The 20,968-nt window shown below is 43.2% G+C and overlaps 1 protein-coding gene across 1 annotated transcript in view; it reads left to right on the forward strand.

Annotated features, from left to right (window-relative positions):
• The window catches only part of LOC147008869 (metabotropic glutamate receptor 8-like), a 579,707-nt gene that overhangs the window by 183,850 nt on the left and 374,889 nt on the right, over window positions 1–20,968 (forward strand). The window contains exon 3 of the mRNA XM_085863764.1: window positions 12,683–12,899. Within this exon, the coding sequence (XP_085719890.1) occupies window positions 12,683–12,899 (217 nt within the window). The remainder of the gene's footprint in view (window positions 1–12,682; window positions 12,900–20,968) is intronic.

Genomic DNA, 20,968 nt, shown 5'->3' on the forward strand with positions numbered 1-20,968 from the left:
GCGAACAGATCTTGTCCGTTTTAAAACAGTTTGGCACGGTGATGTCAAAAATCTCCATGATTCCTTTTCGTTTGCGTTCGGATTCCACAGTCCGCCATATCATGACCTTCCGGCGGCACTGTCACATGGTGTTAAAAAACAACGCTCAATCGCTCAATGCCTCAGCTACGTTGGAAGCTGATGACGCCGGTTTTATCACCGTGTCCTCCAAGAGGAATTATAAAAGAGGAAGCGGAATTGAGGACACACAGGCGAGCTGTTCGAAAAAGATGGCGCCGTTGAATGAACGCAATGTTTCTATCTTAGAAACAGAAGCTCCTCCAGCTGGTCCTCTGCTGCAGAATAGGTTCAGTGTGTTCGCTGAAAAGGGAGGAGACGTTTCCGTTCATTCCTCTCACGAAAAAGGACCGAGCGCAACGCCCCAAGATGTTGTGGTCACCACCCCGGTCACTGACAGTAAAATCAAGAACCACAAACCTGCTCTCGTCGCGCACCCTGCTGAGGACGAAGTGTCTGAGGTAATGGAGGAGGAAGAAGTAACAGCCCGAGAGGGAGAGTGCGAAGCCTCCGATACAAAAACGGTAATCCCTGTTACGGTCTTTAAAACTCCCGCTGTGGAAACAGCTTCACCGTTAGCAGAAGACGATTTTCCCGTTGTGAGAGCATCGACTTCAGTGTGTGAAGAGAAAAATAAAAACCATTCAGATTACGACTCAGATGGGGCCTCGCCGTTTGCCTCTTGTGCTGGTAGCGAGGTCTGGAACGACCCAGCAACAGCCAAGGAACTGGAGGGTGATGATGATTTATCATCCATGGAAATTCTCCATTTTCTTCAGGACACTTTTCGAAAGAAAAACGTTAAGATTATAACCTTCTTCCCAAACCTGTCTGGCTTTATAACCTCTTCAAGACGTCTCCTCCTCAAGGCTTAACAACTTGGTGTGACTGAGTCACAAGTATTTCGCCTTAGGAAGTGTGTATTGAAAGCCTGGAAAGAGCTACAAGCACAACCCAACTTCCTTTTACCTGACAAACCTTCCCTACCTACACTATGACCTTCTCTATTGTAACTTTAAATATAAATGGGGGACGTTCACCCCTGCGCAAAGCTCAGGTAAAGTTGCTTGGCGAGCAAAAAACATTTTGATGTTATTATTTTGCAAGAGACAAGATGTAGTGCTCTTCGTGCTCGAGCGAATGGACTCGCATCATGAAAGGACAATGGTTCTTTAGTAGCTTGACCTGTCCTAGTGCTGGAGTGGCGATTTATTTAAGTCCCTCTTTCTGTCCTGAAATGTCACTTTTAAGGAGATTATTAAAGGGCATTTAGTTTCAGTTAATTTCCTTTATAATGGTTATAAACACACTTTAATAAATGTATATTCACCAAGTACGAGCACAGAAAGCCTAGTTTTCTTCACACAGTTTGAATTGTTTCTCGCACACATTGATTTTGATGGTCTTGTTTGTCTGTGTGGGGACTTTAATTGCACATTGTATCCCACCCTTGATCGTAATGGAGAAGTGCCCCACCCGCCAAGTACGGCACCCTTAAAGAGGGCATTGTCCAAATTCTCCCTTGTGGATGTATGGAGACTCCAGAACCCATCTGCACGACAATACACGTGGTGCCGATGTGCAAATGGCCGGCTATCTCTTGCAAGGAAAGACAGATTTTACATTAATAATGACTTTAAATGTCATAGACCATGTTGACATCACCCCAAGTGGTTTTCGGACCATCACATGGTTGTTCTTCATGTACTTTCCCCGGTTCGAAATCGTGGCACTGCCCATTGGACCTTCAATGCGAATCTTCTGCACGATGACGCTTTTCCTGTCGCCTTCCGAGCCTTTTGGGAAGTTTATGACTACGGAATCATTCCTACTCCTGCCTCGCACAATGGTGGGACAATGCGAAAACCCATATCAGGACTAGCAATATAGCTCCTTTTGTACAAGGAATGAATCTGCGCTGCAATCTCTAATTGCTTAAGAAATATTGTCTCTCCAGTCAAGCCTTCAAACTCCCAGTGCTGAAAGGACTAGTTCTCTACTAACAACGAAGAAAGCCCTCCTCGCTCAACTCTGTACAAAACAAGCCAGAGGGGCTCTAATAAGGCTGTGAATGGAGAACTACAGCTTTATCGATACTCCTTCCAAGTTTTTTTTTTTTTTTTTTTTTTTTGCTTTAGAAGCGCAAAAAAAGAGAAACCAGCAAATAACTTCGCTGCGGACACCAGGAGGCCGAGCAACACATGATCCAAAAGACATTAGAAGCTTGACCAAACAATACTTTTCTGACTTGTATTGTGCCAGAAATACTAAGGAAGACATGATTCATTGCTTAACTACTTCTTTGCCCACCTTGTCTGAATCTGCATGTCGAAAACTTGACAAGGAAGTGACTCTCGACGAACTTTTTATTGCTCTGCAAACTTTGCCCTCAGGTAAAGCTTCTGGACTTGATGGAATTCCTGCAGAGTTTTACAAAGCCTTCTGGGATTTGTTGGGACCTGAGCTGCTTGACCTCCTGGTTGATAGCCTACGGTCAGGCTTGTTGCCACTTTGCTGTCGCAGGGCCACACTCGCTCTCATACCTAAGAAAGGAGACCTCCAGCAACTTAAAAATTGGCGTCCCATTTCGCTCCTCTTCACGGACTACAAGATTTTCTCGAAAGTTCTTGCCAACCGCCTCAAACCTTTGATTGAGGAGATTGTACACCCCGATCAATCTTACTGCATTCCTAAAAGGGCAATACATGATAGCATCTTTATTGTCCGTGACATGATCGATATTTGTATTGCTTAACACAGAAATGTAGGTCTGGTGTTTTTAGACCAAGAAAAAGCTTTCGACACAATTGATCATTCTTATCTCTTTGCTGTTTTACGGGGGTTTGGTTTTAAGGAAAATTTTACTTGCTATATCAAACTATTGTATAATAATATTTTTAGTGTGCTCAAAGTGAATAACATCTTAAGTCAGCCTTTCCCTGTTACCAGAGGTATCCGTCAAGGGTGCTCCCTGTCTGGCCTTCTATACTCCCTATCAATTGAACCTTTACTACATCGTTTACGCACGCGGCTCCAAGGGTTTTATCCTCTGCCGTTAGAAGAACCCGTAAAAAAACTATTGCTTATGCGGATGATCTCTGCGCAATTGTGCACTGAGATGACGATTTTCGTGCTTTGGTTGAGTCTGTCAAGGAATTTAGCCTGGCGAGCTCGACTAAAGTTAATATGGAAAAGAGCAAAGCTTTTTATTTTGGTCTGTAGAATGAGACTCCCCCTCCAACCCTGCCAGGGCAGCTTGAATGGACAAATGAAGGAATACACTACCTCGGTGTCTTTCTTGGAATTCCAGTTTTTATTTTAAAAAACTGGGAATTGCTGATTACCAAAACTGAGCGGCGGTTAACAAAATGGAGGGGACTATTGAAGCAGCTTTCCTACCAGGGTCGTACTCTGGTCATTAATAATCTTGCGGCATCAATGCTGTGGCATGTTTTTAAGGCACTGCAGGCCACAGCTTTTATCCTAAGAAAACTTCAAAGTCTTTTTGTGGACTTTTTCTGGGGGGGACAGCACTGGCTCCGGCCAGGAATACTAAGCCTACCGACTGCAGAAGGTGGACAGGGGGGCTAATAGATGTGACGAGCAGTGATGGCTTTTCGCCTCCTCTCAGCACGAAGGCTTCTATACTCCGACATATCATGGAAAGCCTTTGCCCATTGCTTGCTTAAGCAAGCTGGGAAACTTGGCTATGGTGACGAGCTTTTTCTTCTCAACACGAAGTACGTGGATATGACATTGGTCCCTCTGTTTTATCGAAGCATGCTGGAAGCATGGCAGGCTTTTTCTTTTCGCCATGATACCAGTGCTTACTCCCTTCAGATGTTTTTAAAGGAACCAATATTTTAAAATCCTTTTTTTAATGGGGTCTGTAGTGACAGATCTTTTATGCAAAAGTTTATTGATGTTGGCGTTCCCAGAGTTGAACACCTCAGGAACCCCCTTGTACATAGATGGAAGCCAGCTGCTGACATTGCCGTGGCCACCAGTGTGAGGTCCATCAGAGTTATTGGCAGAATTTTCTCTGTGATCCTATGGACCTTTAAGCAAACCGGGTTAAAATGGGACCCAGACATTGAAGATGCCCTCCATCTTTCCCAATGTCCTTTCCCAAATCTGCTAATTTTATTTCAAAGTTTTATGCCCTTTAACCGGATGGAGAAATCCTCAGTGTACAATCTATGTGTTCTCACCCTCTTTCCTGACAAACCTGCAGAGCCACAAGCTCATTGGCGAGCGCTGCTTCAAGCTAACCGTTCCACAACAATAAAATGGCAAGTGATGTACAAAGAACCTATTGTCAAGCGCTCAGGCGATCTACAATGGTGGCTAGAGCACAGCATCCTGCCTTGCAACATCCTGTCTCACCATATATGTCCTTAAAACTCGGAATTGTGCCCCTTTTGCGATACCTCGGAGACCATTTTTCACATTTTCATTGAATGTTCAAGGTTGGCCTCACTTTTTGGAATCATGTCACGTGTGATCCAGGGGCTCGGTTTGTCTTTTACACATTGTGTTTTTATATTTGGTTTTATTGTCTTATATCAATGTAAAAATGAATCTCTTTTAGCAAATTTTTTGTGTTCTGAAGCAAAACTCACCATTTATTTATCGAGGAAGTGAAAATTGTAGAACACTGATGCTTTAGCTGATGACGTCTTAACTATTTTTAAATCATTGGTTTCGTCGCGTGTTCTTTTTGAGTTTGAAACTCAACATCCTGCTTTATTTAAAAACTGGTGATGTGTGAAGCAATCCTTATGTAGCATGGTTGGTGGTACTCCAAGAATCAATTTATAAATTTAGCATTACCTTTTTGTGACCCCTTCCTTTCCTGGTTATTTATTTTGATGCCTGTATTAACATACTTCACTATGTGAAACTTGAATTTTCCTGTAACAAAGGGGAAAGGTTTCTCTTTCTCTTACTCTTTCTCTTACTCTTTCTCTTTCTCTTTCTCTTACTCTTTCTCTTTCTCTTTCTCTTTCCCTTTCTCCCCCCCCCCCCCAATAGCTGTTGTTCGCTTGGCACGCACGTGCAAACGCAAGGGGCTGTTGCTCAGTCTCTCGCGGTACATGTGGAGCCTGTGTTGCTTCTCCTTTTCTCTCTTCCTATCATCTTCTTATCCTTTCTCTCATGTATTTTTCTTTGGAGTATCCATTTGTATAAACTCTCTTTTTGTCAAGGCTTTATCGATCACTCCAAAATGTATTGTTTACTTCCTTTTTTCCACTCTTGTACATTATCATTTGCTTTGTTGTGGTGGTTTATTGAAAAACTGTATTAATTTTTTATCCTTTGTATTTTTTGTAATAAAAGGATGTAAAAGTCAAAGTCTCTCTCTCTCCATCTCCATCTCCATCTCCATCTCCTCCATCTCCTCCATCTCCTCCATCTCCTCCATCTCCTCCATCTCCTCCATCTCCTCCATCTCCATCTCCTCCATCTCCTCCATCTCCATCTCCATCTCCATCTCCTCCATCTCCATCTCCTCCATCTCCATCTCCTCCATCTCCATCTCCTCCATCTCCATCTCCTCCATCTCCATCTCCTCCATCTCCATCTCCTCCATCTCCATCTCCTCCATCTCCATCTCCTCCATCTCCATCTCCTCCATCTCCATCTCCTCCATCTCCATCTCCTCCATCTCCATCTCCTCCATCTCCATCTCCTCCATCTCCATCTCCTCCATCTCCATCTCCATCTCCATCTCCCCATCTCTCTCCCCATCTCTCTCTCCATCTCTCTCTCCATCTCTCTCTCTCTCTCTCTCTCTCTCTCTCTCTCTCTCTCTCTCTCTCTCTCTCTCTCTCTCTCTCTCTCTCTCTCTCTCTCTCTCTCTCTCTCTCTCTCTCTCTCTCTCTCTCTCTCTCTCTGTCTCCCTTTCTCTTCACTCTCTCTTCACCTCTCTGCACCTCTCTGCACCTCTCTGCACCTCTCTGCACCTCTCTGCACCTCTCTCCCCCTCTCTCTCTCTTTTTCTCTCTTTCTCTCTTTCTCTCTTTCTCTCTTTCTCTCTTTCTCATCTCACCACATCTGTCCTCGAGAGAGAAAGAGACAGCACGTGTTTTGGGGATAACCACTTAAGGTGGTCAGTGATAGTGGAACGGTGGGTTTCCCACCGAGTTATTATTAAGGGTTTTTTTTTCCTCTTCTTTCTGCTCTTTACTTGGGCTTGTAACCATTCCACTTTTCTTTGATTTTTTTTCTCTTTATTAGTAAAATGGGTAGTAAAGATGGGCGAGGTGGTGCCGCTCACAACACCTACGAGGTGTTAACAGACAAGCACTGATGGTGATATTAATGGTGATGTCTCCACCCTCCCGCTTGAGGAGAATGAGAATGAGGTGGCTAAAGTAGACGATGATCGAGCAGGCAGCACAGAAGCACAATCAATTGACCACAATGAACCAGATGTAATGGCTGATGACCTTCCTTTTCCTTTGTGAGAAGCTTTGAGTGCATCTCAAGAGGCAGATGAGCACTCTGAAGTGGCTAAAGGAAATGTTGTTAGAAACCTTTAGACAACGTAACGTGCGAATCAAAGATCATTTCCCCAATATCCTGGCCTTCATTTCAGCTGCGAAGCCTTTGCTGCAAGGGAAGGACCTGAAGGAACCTGAATTTCAGCGCTTAAGGAAAGCTGTTACAAAGGCAAACAAGGAACTAAATGAGGAAAGTGACTTCATTCCACAAAACAATCAATGATGAAATTGAACGTTATATCTCTGAATATAAATGGAGGTCGTTTCACCTTACGGAAAGTACAAACCCTTCAAGCAATCGAGAAAGCAAAAGCTGACATTATTTTATTGCAAGAAACCCATGCGATGAATACTCAGGAAGCTGATTGGGTGAAACTATTCAAGGGCCCGTGGTGGTTAAGTGGGTTTCCTCCACCTCGAGCTGGCGTTGCCATCTACCGAAGTCACAGGTTGTGTGCTCACCAGGTTTCCTTCAAAGAAATCTATATAGGGCATTTGATATCAGTAGAGTTTCTTTACGACACTCAAAGGATTGTTATCCTAAATGTATACGCACCAAGTGATCACCTGGAGAGGAAAATCTTCATTTCCACACGACGGGGCGATGTAAAAACTTTAGATGCAACTTCTTTTATTTGTATTGCGGGAGATTTTAACTGTATAGTTTGTCCTTCAATTGATAGGAATGGCCATGACCCACATGTTGCCTCCACAAAAATGTTAGAAGACACCATAAAAAAGTACCGGTTTAAGGATGTGTGGAGGTCGCAACATCCACTTTTGTGCCGTTACACATGGTGTAGATGTAATGATGGCATTATGTCAATGGCAAGACTTGACAGGTTTTACGTAAATATGCTGATGTTAAACGTTGTGTCTTCGACTCAAATTGTGCCGACTGGGTTTACTGACCACAGTCTAATCTCAATGTCTTTCAAGTTCCCCTTTCCACCCTGTGGTAGTGCTTATTGGTCTCTCAATAATCGTCTCTTACAAGACAAGGGTTTCAATGATGCCTTTCGAGTCATGTGGGAGAAAATTTGGGCTTCTCGATCTGATTTCGATAGTCTCCGGTTGTGGTGGGATATTGAAAAAAACCCAAATAAAACCTTTTGCCAACAATACAGTTTATACAGCACCAAAAGGCAGTCAATATCAATTGACCGGTTAAAACAGGAAATAGTATTCCTTGAACAGAACAATGATGATGGGAAAGATGCACGTGACCAATTAATATGGGCTAAGAAAGCATTTCTGGAGGAGATGGTACGGCAACAAGCAATATGTACCTTGGTAAGAATGTGAATGAGCTATTTAACATTGGATATGCCAAACAAGGACTTCTATAAATTAGAGACCTCTCTTAAAAGGTCGCAACAAATTCACAGTTTATTCCCTCCCAATGGATCCTTGGTAACCCCTCAGCAAGCGATCAGGCGTACACTGAGGGATTTCTATTCTAACTTGTATTCTCCTCCGAGCCTGGACAATGAGGTGATGCAATAATTAATTGCTGGGCTCCCGAATGTCAAGGAGGATGAGCAACGCGTGCTTGACTACCCAATTTCGGCAAATGAACTTGAAGCAGCTGCGAGGAGCCTGAAAGATGGAAAAGCCTCTGGAATAGACGGCTTGCCAGGGGAATTCTATAAGACTTTTTGGAACATTGTGGGACCTGATCCGGCAAGGTTGTCCTCTTTCTGGTCTTTTATATATAGTTGCCCTTGAGCCACTCCTGCTATCAATTAGACAGCAAATACCTCAGGGAATGAGAAGTATAGAAGGAGCAAGATTTGTGCGGACGGCGTATACTGATGATGTCTGTGTTTTAATTAAAAGCACAAACAATGTCTCTGCTTTACAGCGTTGCCTGAGAAATTTCTCTGCGGCCTCCTCTGGTGGGATAAATTTGAATAAAAGTACAGCATTATGGTGCAGAAAAAGTGGCCTCTCCTGTGTATTACCAGCATCACTCCCACAGAACTTGGTCTGGAGAACGGATGGAGTAAAATATCTTGGAGTGTACCTTGGCAATCATGAGATGGAGATGAAATATTGGGAAGGAGTTTTGGAGCAAATTAACTACAGACTTTAAACATGGGAAGGACTGTTGAAGTCCTTTTCATGTAAAGGTCGTACTCTTGTAATCAATAATTTGATTGCAACAAAATTGTGCCACAGAATCGCTGTTCTGCATCCATCAAATCAACTAATTATGGCTATTCAGTGAATGCTGGCAAATTTCTTTTGGAGTGGATACCATTGGCTACAACCTGAGATACTTTACGAACCCCGGAAGGAAGGTGGCCAAGATGTTATTAACATCTTTGGTCAGATTGTGGCCTTTCGATTGCAGTCTCTGCAGAAACTTGCTATTCACTGAACAGCCATCCTAGCGACCATTTGCATTTTTTCTCCTGCAACAAGCTGGCAAACTGAAATATGATCAGCATCTTTTTTTGATGGATCTTGAGCACGTAAACTTTGTTTCTCTTTCTAAGTTCTATCGTAGTTTACTGGACATTTGTTAAAAGTTTGATGTCCATCGGCTGCTTGAGGCATATAATTGCCGAATGTTCCTTCAAGAATCCCTTTTTTCAATAATTTTTCCCCTGGTATTCCACAGTCATGCCATGATTCAAAAATGTATCCAAGGAGGAATCAATAAGGTGTGTGACTTGAGATACATATCTGGGATTAAGTGGAAACCTGTTGGTGTGGTAGCGTCTGCAGTTGGTTCTAAATCTGTCCGACTTGTGGACCAAGTGGTGCGTGTAGTTATCCGGAAGTTTAAACAGTTAAATATTGGTTGGGAGGGTGTTGGTATCATTGAGGATTTCCGGTTAAGGATTTGCGAGATTAAAGTACTCCTTTCCTCTTCTTTTCAGTCGAAGATTGAACATACCCCCCCCCCCCCACCCATTTTCATCTTGTAACTAAGACTGGAATTTGTGATCTTAGACAAAAGGGAAACGTATCCCATTCTGGAGGAACACGAATAGGGTTGTGGTTAGAGCGGTTAGGGCCGGGTTCACCCTGGACTCCACTTTGGCTTCATATGTATACTTTACCCATACATGATGTATTAGCAGATATACAGTGGAAGTTGGCACACTGGGCCCTCCCCTCCAACACATTTGTTTACCATCTATCTATAATTCCAGCAATGTGTGTGTGTGTGTGTTTGTCTGTGACTGCTGTTTCTCGACAACCACTGATCCGATCTAATTGAAACTTGCCAGGTATATTGCTGGGGACCTGAGTATGTGCCTTTTCGAGGTTGGATATTAATCGGACAAGTGCTTCCCAGGTTACGGCCATTTATTTACCAACCAATGACAAGACACGTTGCTGCGGCCATTTATTTACCAACCAATGAAAAGACACGTTGCTGCGGAGGCATGACCGATGGGGAAGAGAACCTCAGCCGCGTTCCCCATTACGGGTTACAATGTATGGACTTCCGTATAGTGATGACTTCGTGTATTTTAATAATTTCTCGAGTTCTTATGCACATTTATAGATAAACACAATGCCCTAATCCAGTCGTCGTTTACGAGAGTGAAGGAACGGTCTGTGTGGTTGTTTGAAAGGTTTTTTTTTACTTTTGTTTTTTTGGGGGTTTTTTTGCAGGTACTTTTTTTTTTTTTCTCTTCTCTTCTCTTTGTGTTTTTCCTTGCGATGACATTGCGAAAAGGCAAAATACGTTGGCGCTAATTGAATACTTGGCCATTAAAACTAAATTGCGAATAATTAATCGTAACTGCGATATGCGAACTTCCGGACAGTGAGGACTTAACTTCACGTTGGCTGATGCGCAGCCGGCTGACGATGACGTCACGTGCCGTGCCGGTTACGATGGGGATCGATCGGTGCCTTAGTTATCGTGGCGTAGGAGTGGCAATGGTCAATGGCAGCGAACGTCATGGCAAGCAAAGACAGGGAGGTAAACTTGATTTTAATTTGGATTTTAATTGACTCTGTGTGTGGAAATATCACAGCAGTTGTTACTTCAATGAAAGCGATAATTCGTGGAATGCATGTGAACATTCCGTACGGGCACGCACCACTTCTGGATAGTGATGACAATATATTCTTATAATTTCTCGATTTCTTATGCGCATTTATAGATAAACAATGCCCCAATCCAGTCGTTTACGAGAGCGAAGGAACGGACTGTGTGGTTGTTTCTGGCTCATGGTTTGAAAGTTTTTTTTTTTTTTTTTTAATTTGCACGTATAGTCACGTACTAGTATTAATAATTCGTTCACAGAAATATGTCCTTTCTGTGATCAGAAGGAGGACTTGTTTCATGCTTATATGAAGTGTTGTCGACTAACTTCTCTTTTTCTTCGACTTGATCATCTTTTTCACCAATTATCCTTTTCCTTTAGTTTGCACATGTTTATTTTTGGTGTACCCTTTAACTCGATTTGTAGAGATGTGTGTCCTTTTAAATTTCCTGGGTACTGTTGCAAAATATGCCATCTACAAAACTAGGAAGATTAAAATCGACAATGTTCACGGATCAGATGTTATCTCTGTTTTTAAAGGCTTTGTCTCAACACGACTTCGGTTGGAATTTGATTTCTTTTTGAGCAATCAAAATGTTAAACTTTTTGAGAGAAAATGGTGCATCGCAAATGTTTTGTGAAGAATTCAGAACTTGTAATTACTTTATAATTTTCTTTAAAGTGTGAGTTTGTTTGTTTTTTTTCTGTTGAATTCTGTATTATTGTAAATATGTATGATACTGTGTGTGCCTGAATGTAATAAATGAGGTTTCAAATTCAATTCTTCCTCTCCCCTTCTCTCTCCCCTCTCTCTCCCCTCTCTCTCTCTCTCTCCCACTCTCTCCCCCTCTCCTCCCCAGTCTCTCCCCCAGTCTCTCCCTCTCCCTCCCCCCTCTCTCTCCCCCTCTATCCCCCCTCTCTCATCTCTCATTTCTCTTGTTGTTGTGTTAGTAATTTGGTTTGCAGTCACTTCCACAAGCTGCTCGTATATGTTTTCATTATGAATGGTCGCTTATTTATTTGGTCCATTTCCCCATGTTCGGAAACATTAATCGCCAGCAGACCGTTGATAATTTGTGACAGAGCCTGGTGCCGATTACAGCCTAATCAGTTTTATTTTATGGAATATTTAGGGTGCATAAGTCACCTTAGACACTGATCCAGGCAGATTCATCCGTTCGGCACAATGTGTTGGGGTAATCTGACATGCCAGTGAGAAGCCACAATTAGGTTAGTTGTTCACTCTGTTAATTGAACCAACTGGGTTCCTGCCTGATAATACTGATTTATGGATTGATTACCCGACTGTGTTGTTGAGGGAGTGTTTGGGTGTTGTGTCTGAGTCTTCAGTTGTTCTGTTACATCATATGGTGAATGGTAACATTTTATAATCCACAGTGGTGTGTGTTCTCTTGCTTTGCACAAGCACTCATTGCGACAGATGAGAAGCCAGCCACACACCTGGGCGATTTGTCCAGCTTGACTCCCTGGGCAATTATTCATGAACAATTAACAGACTCTGTGATGATTCACAAGCAGTTGTGATCACATACTGGTGTGGACCTCAAATGCTTGCCAGGCAAATTTTAAAACATGACTACATCACTACCTGTGTTTAATACTCTACTATAAAAGATGGCATTTATAATCGATGGAACTCCCTGTCTTTATTGGGTGCTCAATTCTCCTAAATGCACCCCCTGAGTTCAGTGTGATCGAGGGTTAAAGGTGTGGAGTTTCGATGTGGATGTCACACAAGAGATGTGGATGTGATGGACATCCTGGAGAGCTTGGTTTCACTCGCTGGTGATTCGATCGTGGAGGAGAACAAAAATTCTATTCGGCCTTAATCGCAACAAATTTCCAAAGCAAATTAAGGTGTTCAAGGGAAAGTCTCATGCGACATACCTTGGGAGCCATACATGAAGGTCAACCCGATGCGACTCTTGGGCAATGGCCCAGCGTCATTGGGGTGAATCCCCGGGCATTCACAGAAATTGGTCCGGGTTGTGACTGGCCTTGAAATGTTGATGCAATTCATTTTTTCTAAAAGTAATCAAACTCTGTGCATAAAACATCTCACCTGAATGCCGTGCCTCTTTACAGATTCCACAGATCAGCTATGCAACCACCGCACCAGAGCTGAGCGACAATGCTCGCTACGACTTTTTCTCACGTGTCGTTCCACCGGATTCGTACCAGGCGCAGGCCATGGTGGATGTGGTTCGTGCACTGGGGTGGACTTTTGTGAGCACGCTGGCATCTGAGGGCAGCTACGGTGAAAGCGGCGTTGAGGCATTCCTGCAGCAAGCACGCAAGGCTGGTGGGTAATCAAAGGATTGAGGGAAAAGCCTTTGTGCAGAGAAGTCACATCTAAGCACGTCTTTGCCTCCTGATTGTAGTGCGAGCCCTGTATGCATCCTAGTGGAGGTTTAAATCCCACATCTTATGTTATGTCATCTTGTGTCTCCTTCGTTAGGGCACCATGCACATGATGCAAGGCCTCCTGCTATATGCATAGGTGTGGTGGTTTTGTCTGATCTCCAGTCTTGTCGATATTTTCAAGTGTTTGTGTGTTTGTGCATTATTCTTTCACGGCCGAACCGTAGCACCTTGAGGCCCCAACTTTTGTAATCAGGACTTCACAATCTGGGAAAGGTTATAAGCTGCCACCACGTCAATCTGTGGGCCTTGACGTCAATTTTGAGGCCAGCAAAGGCCGCTATAAAGTGTATATTGGGAAGTGGGGTCAGGCAGTGCTGCTGCTGGCTTGCAAGCAAAAGGTAACCACCATGAGGCCAATAACTCCAGAGCTTTTCAATGTCCAATATGTACTGAAACCACCGACGGGAAAAGTTTCTCCAGCTGGGCATAGCCAGGTATCTCCCTCCCCAAACCCTGCCCCCCCCCCCCCACACACACCGAGCAGTGCCTGGTAGCCCCTGCTGGTACACTAATACCTGAGAAATTTCTCACAATTTCTTTCACAAATGTCAGTTAATGTAACGAGACACCTTCGTTTGTCAAAAAACAAACAATCATTTTTACATACAAGGCTGAGTGATTGAATGAAAATTAGCTTGATGTCGGACATTGTGTGACCGTGACAAACAAAAATCTATGTTCTTGTTACCTTGACAATAGGAGTCGGCGTATCATTCAACCATAATTATGTGAATAATATGGAAAGTCCTGCCACTATAAATATGACTGATGGAAAGAATGGTTGTTGAGAGTTCCTTGCATTGTTGACCATTGACTGTTATTCCCTTTTCAGCTGCTATTGTGAAGCTTGGCTCACCAGAATGTGAAAAGCAACTAATATTGAGCAAGCAGGTAGAAGTGTGTCCATTGCTGAGAATAATCGACATTAAACCTTCTTCTCTTCGGTAGATTAGTTTTGTGATGAAAATAAGTTGATAAAATATAGTCAAGGTCCTTATGTTGAAGTTCTAGAAGGTTTCGGAGAAGAGAATAACTGATGAAATATCAAGAATGGCCGCACTGTCGTCACAGCCTGCGACAGAAATGCAATATAGTACCACATGCTACAATTTCCTCCAATTTATTTAACGTCGTTTGTATTACGTAAGATGTAAATGCAAAAACTGACTCAAAGTGTAAGCAAAATAGTTATTGGTTCGCAGCGTTATGTAACGCCACTGGAAACACTCCCCTAAACCCCCTATAACGCTCCGTAATGTTTGGACCCCCCCAATCATTACGTAATTTTTGAACGACGTACGTAAATGAACGACGTACGACGTACGTAATGCGTACGTAAATTACGGGTGGACGTGGTGACCTCTCGTTCACGCTTTTAGTTTACCGCACATTTATTTTACGTGGAACAAATCAATTACACAAAAGTTGATGGGGTGGGGGGGAACTTTCAGAAATAACACATAAATTGAGCAGACGACTTTCGCCAAGTGGTGGGACAGTTTTAATCATGAGTGAAGAATCTTTTACTCAGTAGTGGAAGAGGTAACAAAAGACTCATGCAGACCGCATCATGAGTAACAAAGCTGATGGAAATCGGATGATGTTTAACAGAATTACCACAGGAATGGCTTTAGGGAGACACGTACTGTGCTTGCTGACGGGCTTGATTAAACCTTAATAATAATTTTTATTCGACATATAGTTAGATTTTTCAGATTCCCTCATCATGAATAACACTCAACCCAAACAAAGTCAAATGGAAAGCGAGAGAAATCTGACGTAACAAACCCGGGCAGTGGATAATCAGCAGAGGTCTACGGGCATGATGTCTTAGGCCCACCAGAAAACCAAGATGGCGGCCATATTATTTTGCCTGCACCACATGGTGGGTGGAATCGAGCGATAAATGTGGGTGGGGTCTGGCAGCTGTCTGACCAATGGGTGCGCATTTCAAAAATCGACCCCCAACAAGAACCACGACAAGAACAGCAGCAGCAACAACAACAACCATGCATAGCTCTTGTAGACCTGCAAAGAGACAATGTTGAACCATTATTGTTTTGGAAGTTCAGACAATGAAGAAAATGTTTGTACTTTGCCAAGTCGACCATTCTCGCAGTGCGTGACACACAATATGTTCAGTATCTTGAACACCGACACCAGAGAGCTCGAGCTGATGGCATTGTTGGGAATTTCAAATGAAAGATGTTGAATAAACGTAAACAAAGGACTGAGAAGGCTGGATATATACAGGGAGGTATCTTTCCCCACCTTTCCTCTGAGAGACGTCTTGCCGCACCATACTTTTTCGAAAAGAAAGGTTGTTGAGAAGAAATTTAGTTTGGCCAGGAATGCAAGCATCCACCTAATACGAGTAACATGTATCGGGTACGACCTGGACATGGTCGAGTCATCGGCGATTAAACTGGCATCCCACTGGAGTCAGCATCCTCTGCCTCGAGGAGGGGGTGGCTAGATGCCCAGCAAGACTAAAAACAAAATCTGTTCTTCAAACCATGTGGATGTTATTCAAACAAGATGGATGAGAAGAGCTAGCACATAACACACAGCAAGGGGGGCATGAGACAAGAGGGGTGGGAGAGGGAAGGCCAAAACAGTGGGGAACAGAGACATTAGGAGATCTGTGGAAGGGAGAGGGATTTGGGAGGGGGGGACACGGGGTATACAAGATGGACATTCCAGGGACTTTCAGGAAGGAAAATTGAAGAATGAAGCGATTGAAGAAGAAATTCGATACACGAAGAGGAAGCACCAGGATTGGTTTGACAAGCATTCAGACGAAATCGATCGTCTGCTTGATGCCAAGAGAAAATCATTTGTGGAAACATGAGCAGATCCAACATCCAACCTTAGCGGCATTAAATACTCCAAGGCCAACAAAGTGCTCTACACATCATGCGAAGCAAGTGGTGGATGAAGGAAGGTGCAAGAACTTCAGAAAGTGGCAGACAAGAATGATCCTCATTGATTCTACGATTGTCACAAGGCGATCTACAGTCCAAGCTCCATGAATCTTGCTCCAGGTCATTCAGCAGATGGTGATGCACTCGTCAAGGATCACGAAGGGATTCTTGGAAGGTGGGTTGAACATTTTAGGGACTTCTTGAAACGCTGGATTCCAGCTGATGAGAATATCATTGAAGGTCTTCCTGCATTTCCTCCTATCAATGAACTATCTGAGCAGCCAACCTTCACTGAGATAGTAAGAGCCATCGAAGAGCTGAAGAATCACAAGTTAGCTGGCCCAGATGGAATTCCAGCTGAGGTTTTCAAAAGTAGAGAACACTTCCTCAAGCAAAGAAAGCAGAGGATACTTCCATCTGGACTCAAGAATCGATAGCCCAAGAGTTGAAGGATGTCAACATCATCACAATCTATAGGAATAAAGGAGACTAGTACATGTGTGTCAACAGCTGAGGGATCTCTCTCTTATCAGTGGCTGAAAAGAGTCTCTGTAGGATACTTCTCCATTGTTTATTGGGCCATCTGGTAGATATGGTCCTTCCTGAATCTCAATGCTGCTTCAGAAAGGATCAGAGCACTGTGAACATGATCTTCACAGCTCATCAGTTGCAGGAGAATTGTTGAGAACAGGCATTGTGATATCTACATCATCTTTATCGACCTCACAAAGGCCTTCAATACGATAAACCATCCACTGCTATGGAGGCGCCTCGAGAAGTTTGATTGTACCCCCAAGTACATTGCTGTACTCAAACAATTTCACTATGGCATGAAAGAAAGTGTCATAGGTGGTGAAGAGTTGGAATCGTTCGATGTTCAAGTTGGTGTGAAGCAAGGCCCCAATCTCAGCCCCAATCTTTTTTTCAACTGTTTGTAGTTGCTGTCACTCTTCTGTCCTGGCAAAGGAGGAACTTTGAAAATGCTGTCCAGATTGAGTACCATCTACATAGATGGTAACCTATTCGACCTGAGAAGACTGAATGCGAGCTCCAAGACTCGCATCGAACACATCTTGGAGTTGCAGCATGCAGATGACAGTGCGTTAGTTGCCTTCTCAGAGGCAGATCTTCATTCAACATTGGACATCATTGCTTCAGTGTACGCAAGTCTTGGACTAATCATCAATGAGAGGAAAACGGAAGTTCTGTACCAACCAGCCCCCGGACAAGTCCGACTTGAACCTGAAATATCCAATAGAGATCACACTCTCAATGTTATTTCAAATTTTGTACTCTCTTTATCAGAAAACATTGGCAATGAAGTTAAGAACCATATCAAATGGACCTCAACTTCTTTTGGAAGACTCAAGAAGAGGATCTTCCAAAATGAGGACATCACCATCAAAGTAAAGCTCACTGTCTCCCATTCAGTCGTAATATCTACGCTATTCTATGGCTGTGATTCATGGTCCTGCTAACTGAGATGTCTGAAAGTTCTCAATGCTCTCCATATTCGATTCCTGAGTAAGACCATTGGAAGAATAGAGAGAGGAGGATAGAGTCCCATACACAACCCTTCTCCACAGTGCATCTTCAATCAGTATTGAAGCAATGGTTGTATGCCTGCCACTACGCTGGATTGACCATGTAATAAGGATTCCTGTGAATTGCATATCCTGGAAGATCCTACACGGGCGGCTTAAGGAGGGGGATCGCTCTGTTGGAGGTCACTGTTAACATAACAAGAACCACGTCAAAACCACTTTGAAAAAAATGCTATGTGAATCTCGGAAGAATTGAGGAGTATGCTGCTGATAATTCCCACTGGCACACCATCTGTCATCATGGAGTCCTGAAGTTTGAAGAGAATCACTGGGAAGCCTGGGATGAGCCACGAAGAAGACGCCCTGAAAGAGCCCTGCAACCTGTGGACCACGACCTCTTCGTATGCAACATCTGTGGAAGACGGTGCAAAGCACAGATTGGTCTTCCGTCACCTAAAATAGTATCATTCCAGACTGTGACATTCATTAAGCTCATTAAGCTTTCATTTGTGATCGACATCACTGTCATCTTCTTTTTTGAAGGACTTCCAAGAAAAGGCTTCCGAAATGAGGATTGAGTTCGCGGTTGTATTACTTTATACAGCGCCTTCAGAAAGTCTTCACACCCCTTGACTTTTTCACATTTTGTTGTGTTACAGCCTGAATTGAAAATGGATTAAATTATGAAGTTTTGTCACTGATCTGCCCAAAATACCCCATCATGACAAAGTGAAAACATATTTTCAGAAACTTTTGCAAATTACTCAAAAATAAAAAGCTGAAATGTCTTACATCAATAAGTATTCAACCCCTTTGCTATGACACCCCAAATTGAGCTCAGGTGCATCTCAATTTCCTTTGATCATCCTTGAAATGTCTTTAAGACTACATTGGAGTCCACCTGTAGCCAATTAAATTGATTGGACATGATTTAGAAAGAAACACCTTTCTGTATAAGGTCCCACAGATGACATTGCATATCAGAGCAGAAGCCACCATGAAGTCCAAGGAACTGTCCATCAAACTCCGAGATAGAACTGTAAGGAGGCATAGATTTGCGGAAGGGTATAAGACGATTTATAGAGTTTTGAAAGTTCCCAAGAGCACAGGGAGCTCCATCATTAGGAAATGGAAAGGATATGGAACTACCCAAACTCTTCCGAGAGCTGGCCGTCCAAGCAAACTGAGAAATTGGGCAAAAAGGACCTTGGTCAGGGAGGTGAGCAAGAACCCAATGACCACTCTGACAAAACTACAGAGTTCCTTAGTTGAGATGGGACAACCTTCCGGAAGGCCAACAATCTCTGCAGCACTTCACAAATCGAGGCTCTACTGGATAGTGGCCAGGCAGAAACCACTCCTGAGAAAAAGGCACATGACAGCACACCTGGAGTTGACAAAAAAAGCATGTGACAGCACACCTGAAGTTTGCAAAAAGGCACTTGAAAGACTCTGACAGCATGAAGCAAAATATTCTATGGTCTGATGAGATGAAAAATGAACTCTTTGGCCTGAATGCAAAGCGTTACATCAAACGGGCTCATCGCTCCTCTAACACCATCCCTCCCGTGAAGCATGGTGGTTGCAGAATCATGCTATGGGGATGCTTATCAGCAGCAAGGGCTGGGAGACTTCTTCGGATGGAGGGTACTATGAATGGAGCCAAATACAGGTAAATCTTTGAGAACCTTGGTTCAGAGTGCAAAAGGCCTTAGACTGCGGAAAGATTTACGTTCCAACAGGACAGTGATCCGGTACTTATTGATGCAAGACAATTCATGTTTTCATTTTTAATTAATTTGTAAAATTTTCTAAAAACATGTTTTCACTTTGTCATTGTGGGGTATTTTGTGTAGATCTGTGACAATTTTTTTTTAAAAATTTAATCCATTTTAAATTCAGGCTGCGACAAAACAAAATGTGACAAAAGTCAGGGGCTGCGAATACTTTCTGAAATCACTGTACGCACTCAGAATATTTTGTGATGTGAACTCCAGCGCAGACCAGTAAAGTCTGCATAATTACACAAATTTACAAGTCTTTGAATTTCCTGCCATGTGGGAGAAGAACACAGCATGAGAGTTTAAAGGTCATTTTGGAAACTGAGAGTTTAAAGGTCATTTTTCTGACTCATCATGAGGATGAGTCGGACTCAAATTTACAACAACAACAAAACAGACATCCAGTGACTGCACTTCTGCTAAAAACCAATCGGTGAGCATAATCGGCTCAAAGTTTTCCACCAAAGACGTTTTGATTATATTGATTGTGAACGTGAGGCTACCATAATGTACAGTCTTTCAAACCACCCTTTGATGGAATCCAGGTCGGCAGCCAATGATGTTATTGAAGACTGCTTGTCTCCAGGGTGAAAAGCTTTTGTATGCATAAATGTTATACTCAAGTAGTTGAAAGAGTTGTCTCGAAAGGATGACAGGTTTTCGATTTTATACACAATGAATGCACCCTGAGTGATGGGTTGGAGGAGTTTGAAGAATCACAACTAAACAGATGCAGTGGCCGCCTGGCAGGATCGCTCATTCATCATCCTGCTCACCGCCGATTCATTATCGGTTAGAGTTTCAATCCTTATCATCCGCTTTAACTACTTTTTGGGCATCTGCGAGCATTTTGGGCAATCACCTGCACGACACCTTAAGAAAGTTGAGTTGGACACCTCTGAGCTATCCAGTCGTGTGCAGGTACCATGGCTGATACCAGTTTCACTAACTGTCATCTAACTTCACGTATCGATCACTGTGATTAAATTTGTCCTCACCGGCAATGTTCTGTGCAGACATGGACTCGCATGGTCTCCTAGGATGCTATTCATCGTGCACACTTTGTCTGCCTTCTCAAAGCTTTTCTATCCAAGCGTAAACATTTCTTCAGTTAGGAGCTGATGCCGCATACCGCGCACTCATTCGTCTGGAAATGACAATTCCACCAACACTTTCTACCTGCAGAAAATGGAGAACTACTCATTGAGCCTCACGACGGCACCACCATCCTGATCACGTGATTAAGAGTTGCCAATCTGCAACCAGAGATTATTGTCCAATGAGTAACAATTCAGGAGTGCCACCTGACATTTCTGGAGAGATACAGGTGTGTGTGTGTGCGTGCGTGCGTGTGCATTTCTGGAATGAAAAGTGGTGTCATTTATCCACTCACCCTCTTACCTGATAAATTGAACGATGTTAATGGCGTTCCGATGCATCGCTCACGGATCAGTCTGCGTAAAAGCCGGAAGCCCTGTTTGAGGAATTGTTATAAAGTTGGACATTCCATGAACAATTTCGTCAGAACAACCTACCATCTCATGTCGTTGAAGGGTTATTGGCAACAAACATTCAATTAGGGATGAATGCCTTGAGGCTGGTAACAAGCTTTAGAACTCACATTTAACTTATTGTTGAGCCTCAGCTGGAGAGGCAATTCTCCTTGCAATAAAGAAGCTGACGTGTCTGAAGTCGTTC

Source organism: Eptatretus burgeri, chromosome 18 (assembly GCF_056783735.1).
Source record: "Eptatretus burgeri isolate ZD-2024b chromosome 18, Ebu_testis_v1, whole genome shotgun sequence".
NCBI classification, from domain to species: domain Eukaryota; kingdom Metazoa; phylum Chordata; class Myxini; order Myxiniformes; family Myxinidae; genus Eptatretus; species Eptatretus burgeri.